General features: G+C 51.0%; 1 protein-coding gene across 1 annotated transcript; it reads left to right on the top strand.

Annotated features, from left to right (window-relative positions):
* The first annotated feature begins 4,877 nt into the window (after positions 1-4,877).
* LOC144142488 (uncharacterized) lies at positions 4,878-6,223 on the top strand. Its single transcript, XM_077674072.1, has 3 exons — positions 4,878-4,909; positions 5,563-5,621; positions 5,936-6,223. The coding sequence occupies exons 1-3, from the start codon at positions 4,888-4,890 to the stop codon at positions 6,221-6,223; spliced, it is 369 nt and encodes a 122-aa protein (XP_077530198.1). The 5' UTR covers positions 4,878-4,887.

Raw genomic sequence — 6,223 nt, 5'->3', positions numbered from 1 at the left:
GGTTGATTTGGCAGGGGGCTGGCAGGGCGATGGTGTTGAAGTTCTTGGAGACGGCGGTCGAATTGACAAACTCGAGGCGTTGGGGTTGATTAAGTGAAACGACGAGTTTATATACAGCTATTTACAGTAGGAAAACTGGGTACATGAGTAATGAAAAGAAAAACTTCGAACTTCAGCTCGACGCTAGCTCCGAGTGCGCACAAATCACTCGAGCTCCTCAACTTCGTCTAACTCTCCTCCTATTCTCGGAGCGTACACAAACCGCTCGAGAAACGACGGCCGAGACTCTGTCTCGCCGCTAGATACGTCTAGTTGCCCGGTACGGCGCTGTACCCTAAACCTCCGACGCGACGTTAACCTCTAGCATAGGGGGCTCACAAGTCCCAACCTAGCTTCAACGGTCGAGACTCCTTGTCCCGCCGGGAACTGCCCAGCTCGGCGCTCAGACAAGAACGATTTCCAACGGCCAAGTTCGGCCTCATAAAACCTCGAGATCACCCTCTCTCGGGAACGCCCCTGTAGCTTTCGTACACGCGTAAGGGAGAGCCAAATTCCCGTAGACAGCTGTCACTCGGCACGCCAAGGAATATTCAATGAGGCGCCGCCATCTTTGGGTCAACGGCGCGCTCGCAGACGAGCAGGTGCGTGCGACCCCGCGGAATGAGAGCGAAAGACGGCGACAGTGCACTGTGCCGGCCAGGACGCGTTACAATGGGGTCTTGCGCTGCGCGCGCTTCGACGCCGGTAATCCCACCACCTCCGCTCGTCATGTCGACGGTTCCCGAAATCCGGCGGCGCCGTCTGCTTTCTCAATGGGGGATTATCCCTGTGGTATGCGGTGGGCCAGACAATCCGTCTCCCGTGTGCGGCGTGACGAATTGGCGGCGACTGCAGCGTAGAGTCTACAGTGCTGGGCCACCAGACAGAGCGGCGGGTTCTCACGCGTAGCACGGGCGCCTGGCCGCTAATCTCATAAGTGGACCTTACACCGCCCCCCCCCCCCAAAAAAAAACACACTATAACCTCTAAGGGCTTCAAAGACACTGCAATAAACGCTAACCCCTGCCCTCCCCTCCCACCCCCCGTACAACAAAAATACTCCTGCGACACAACTTCCCAGTTCCATTTAGACCGTTGGCACTTCGAAGTAACAGAAAAAACAAAGAGCCAAGGTATGGTACCTTTTCAAGCGACGTGCTAAGTGGGCGTAGCCGGTGGCTTCGTTCGGTCTCGGGGGACGCTGGTCTTCGGGTTAGAGCACGGACGTCTAACTGTAACCGGCTTGGTAGGCGGCTCGTCGCCGCTGAGAAGTTCATTGCTTTCGCTCTGCCGCTTTATGGCGGCACCACTGAGGTCCATGTCTACGACGTCCACTACGGGAGCCGACGTCATGGTCTTCCCTTGGCTTGCCGTTCGGGTACCGCTGACCTTGTTCTATGCCGCAAGTAGGGGAGGCGTCTTCGGCTGGACCGGCTTCTCCTTTTCAGAAGCTCGTTGGCCAGCCTCGACCTCAACCCGTCCCGCCGTCGTCAGCTCCTTCGCCGCCTCGTCGATGACTCCTCCGCGTCTGCCTCGTCCATGAGGTGTTCGCGGAGGTCATCATCCCTTGTTGGACCGGTGACGCTAGCGTACGACTTCACGCATGCGCTCGCGTCATGCCCGAAGCGACGACACGAAGAACACTTCGGCACCTTACAATCACGCCTGACGTGCCCCTTGAGGTTGCAGCGTAACCACTGCGGGGCCCTTCCTGCGACGACGACGAGGGTCTTGTCACCCGCCACACGAAGTTCGTGTGGCAGGTGGTCAATGGTCACGCCATCCTTCAGTTTGAGTGTCTCCGAACGCAGCGTCGAGCCTTTGTCCTGGATGCCGTCAACGCGCCACCGCTCCTACGCACCTCGCCAACACGCCCGTAGGGTGCCAGCGCAGCGCGAACGGCGTCGTCCGGCACGTTGTAGAGCAGCCAGTGCAGCTTTAGCCGCACTTCCTCACTCTAAGAAATGTGGGGAGTAGTTGAAGAATCAAACAGCGTTCCTATTCCTGCCAGGGTCGTTTGACACCGTCCGCACCACGCGTGGCGTTAGATGGCGTGTTCACTCTACTAGGAAACGAGAATAAAACTGCTGGCGAACTCTCCCCGCTCTTGATGGAGCTAAGCGGCGGTTGTACCCCTTTCGCGGGAGAGAATAGAACAGCGTACCGACTCTGTCTCGCATCGATGGAGTTCGTATATCCTCCGCGAGAAAGAATAGAACAGTATATCGACTCCATCAACTTCAGCTGCACGCTTTCAGGTGTGCAAAAAGGCAGACACCTCTATGGCGGACGCGAACTCTTTGAAATCGTATGAAAAAGTAGTTACCTAAACAGCCACAGCGCCGGGCCATGAAACAAAGCGCACTTAAAATAAAGTGCAGCGTATTCAAAAGAGCGTGCGAGGTAGTGTTACACGTCCTCTAGGAATGGGTCATTTGTGTGTTCTAACGCAACGGTGTCCGTCGGACTACTTGAGCGTTTTACCTTTGCGCGGTCTTTTCATCGCGGCGGGGCTGGCGGACGGACGCGTCTCTCCGACGTCTCCGTCTCTTTTGTGGCATTGAAACCGCCGTAGTACTCCTGTACGTGTCTGTGAGGTGCGTTTTGGTGTCGGTGGCTGTGTTTGAAGTATACCTGACTGGTGGAATAACATCGTTTGGCTGCTGCGGCCGCCGCTGAAAACGTAAGTCACCATTTCAGTTTTTCTTGCGCAGTACGGGAGAGCTCGCGCTCGTTCCCGCCAAAACTTCAGCTTTATTTATAACAACTGGCGCTCGTGAGTGCTGCTTAGCCTTGTTGGTTCTTGCGAAGAATTAAGTGGTCACATACATGTGCTTTCATTTGTGTGACACCAGTTCTAGCTATCCTTTTTCCGGCTTTGTGTTTTTCGAACAAGCGGCCGTGCTCCCATCGCAGGTTCACGACGTTCAGCATGCGTTGAAACAAGACTCGTGTGCAGTATAAGAGTTGCGGATTTATTAAGCTGGCTTCTTTAGGCACTGGACACATGTACGATTGGTACACGCGATTCGCATGCGACTGATCGTTACGACTGTCGCCACCAGTAGCCGTACGCGTGAATTTGAGACACATGGCTCGATGCGCGCATGCGATGTGTCGTCGGCGTCGCTCCGCCCACTGTTTTTGCTTTATGATTAACTACGACGATCTCTGAGCTGAATTTGCAGATTCCGCGCGTTTTTTCGCAAGAAATTGATAAAGCAAGCAATCTTGAAGCGTTTTCTGCCTTCGGGAACAGTCCGCGCTTACGCCGGCCGCGCCTGCCAGCTCGACACACTCAGCGGCTCGAACCGGCGCAGACCACGGTAGCAACCGCTTGTCGCTGCTCTCCCGAATCAATCTGTTCGCTAAGAAGAATTTCCACTTGCGAAAAAGTAGGTGTTAATGTGGTGAAAAATTGTGCTAGGGATTGTTGTCAGGGCTTATTTTAAAAGCGGCGATCAGATATCTGCCGCTATGCAAGCCTGCGCTGACCGGCCGTGTATGCCGCGGCGCGCGGTGCGCCGAGCGGTCGAGAGATGGCGATACCTGCGCGAAAGCAGCTAAACAGGCTACGCAGATGTCTTGGTCACCGATCGCTCAAACGGCCGTTATAGCCCACATAAAGTTTCACATGCGAGAAAAAGGATGATAGTGTGGTGAAAAGTTGTGTTACGGATTGTCATCCGCAGTTGCACAGATAGCGGCGATCAAATGTCCGCCAGAATGCTAAGCCTAAGGTTCCCAACACCCGAGCCGACCCGAGCAACGCAAGCCTGTTGCGGGCGGTTGGGGCTCAGCGGACTCTCGATCGCAATGATGGCACGACTGCATCTGGCTTGCCAGTCGCACGTCGTGAGCCTCCTCGGACCAGCGAACGACCCAAAACAGGCCCTAACGATCAATCGTAACGATCAGTCGCATGCGAATCGCGTGTACTAATCGTACATGTGTCCAGCGCTAGCTATAAATTAGGCTTTCGTTTCATTATCTTCTTGAGCAACGTAAATATATTGTCGAGCGACAAGGTAATTACACTGCCGCCGGGCTTATCCGTCGTTTCCGTTCCCATCTGGCGCGTCTGACGAGGCAGAAGTGAGCGACGGCGACAGCAACACCGTAACCAGTTTATTACCCAATCAGTTAGGTTGGTAGCGTCGCTTTATTTGGTTACCCCTTAAAATATAACGCAGTCAAAGGTCACAAGGTTTCAATTCAACCTCCAAGTTGGCATAGATGTCTTGCAAAAAAAAAGAACGTGAACGTTTGTGCGTTCCGAACCCATTGTGTAGTGCGTTGCCTTGTAGCCTCTGGTCCCGTGTTGTTGGATAACAATACTTAACGCTAATAAAACGTTGACGGCAGGTCATTTCATCGCGATTAATTGTTTATGTGGCTACAGTAGCCACAACAAAATTTCACGGAACCGCTGGCGTGTTGCTTTGTCTATTGGACTTTTTTCTTATTACCTTGCGCGACTGCAATAAGAGTGAAGCCCATTTTCGGTGAAATTCCGTACTGTTTTCTCAAGAAAGAGCCAAGTAACGGCTACCGTAAAACGTAGTATTGAAAAATGAATACTGCAGTATGTTTTGTTTCATAGCGAGTGCTGACAAGCTATAGAACTTTAGGCTGAATATTTTCACGCGGACATGTGGTAAAACTGGTGCTAGATGCTGTATTTAGTAAGCAGCGTGCATTTAGCATTATAGTGAACTTTTTTTTACTTATTACAGGCGCTACGACGTAAAGGTGTTTCCCGTGGATGTTTCCGGGGCTATTCTACAATAGTGCTGTTCAACAACATATTTTGATAGCCTGGCGTTCGGAAGCAGAAAGAGAGCAAAGATGCCTGATGCGGCCGACAGCTGTAAGTAATAGACACTTCATCTTTGGTCACTTTGCCATAGTCATCTGGCAAATAAAAATGTGTCTTTTAGCCTTCATGGTGTCATTTGCATACACTTTTGCTTTCTAGCATCGACTGACCTTAGTTGTGTTTTATTATAAATGTCATTAGAGACATAACATAACTGCGTAACCAACTTTCTGCTTGATTAAAAATGTGTCGCTTCCACTGCAGTGCATTAATGCTGTAGCTTTTTCAAACTGCCAAACACTGCAGCATTTTTTAACAAACTTATTTGGTCACGAGTAAGATTCGATGTGCAGCTTCAAGATTGATGGGGATTAGGAATGCGGTTGTGCGGCATTTATTTTCTGCTTCCCTCTTGTTACTCTCCATGATTCGGCCTTGTTACTGTTCACTGATCCCATGATTAATTCCAATAATGAGAGGCTGACAGTTTTGCTGTAATATTGCTTGTCTTCAAGCCATCCTTTTTGATAACACCAAGTGCTTGCAGGTTGGCCTGAGGTTGCAGGTTCTCTTGTTGGTCTGGCTGCTTTTTCTGAAAGTGGTTGGTTGGAAAAAAAGAGGAGGAGGACCTTGTTGGTTTAAAATTTGAATAGGGGATCAGGACCCCGATGCTTTAAATTAATCCGTGCTCTCGTTCTTCTCAGATGGCTTTTCAGTTGCACTGCTGGTGAAAGAAAAGCCAGAGGCCTTGCTCTCAAAGCTGGTATGCAAATTTTTCTTCTGTATGTTGAGTAAGGGAAATCCAGTGTAGTACTTGTGAATCAGGCTCAGCAATCACCATCACAGCAATTCAAATTTGCTAAAGGGAGCATTTTGCCTCATCAGTAGACAATTGTGAATGTCACATTGATGAATCGTTGGCGTAGTCACTAAATTGTTAGCTTGTATAGACTACTAACTAGCGATTCGTTTTCCTGAGAATCGCTTTGTACAGTGGTTTGTCCACTGAGGAAGGAAGAGCAAAATACTGTTACTTGTGTTTCTTCTGGTACTTGCATTTGTGTGCTTTTTATGCAGGAGCCAGGAGAGACTTCCCTTTACCCCAGGATCTTGTTCTCGGGCCAAACTGCGGAGAAATCTGGAGCCGTGACTGTGCACTTCGAAGAGCTCCAGCTGACGGCTATGGACATAGTGGACGGGTTCGCTTTGCTTTTGGCGGTCTACTGGACCTTCAACATCCAGTATGCCCCAAAGACAAAGCGGACCTGTCTGCTTTTTGAGATGATGCTCGGCCTACCACCGACAGAGCAGATGGTTTCGGTCATAAAAGCAGCAACTGCAATACAGGTGGAGCGAAGTGTGTGA

The sequence above is a fragment of the Haemaphysalis longicornis genome, unplaced genomic scaffold (assembly GCF_048455015.1).
Source record: "Haemaphysalis longicornis isolate Haplotype H1 unplaced genomic scaffold, Haemaphysalis longicornis Haplotype H1 scaffold_1, whole genome shotgun sequence".
Classification (NCBI taxonomy): Eukaryota; Metazoa; Arthropoda; class Arachnida; order Ixodida; family Ixodidae; genus Haemaphysalis; species Haemaphysalis longicornis.
Note: the sequence above shows the minus strand (reverse complement) of the source record. Positions and strands in the feature narration are given on the sequence as shown.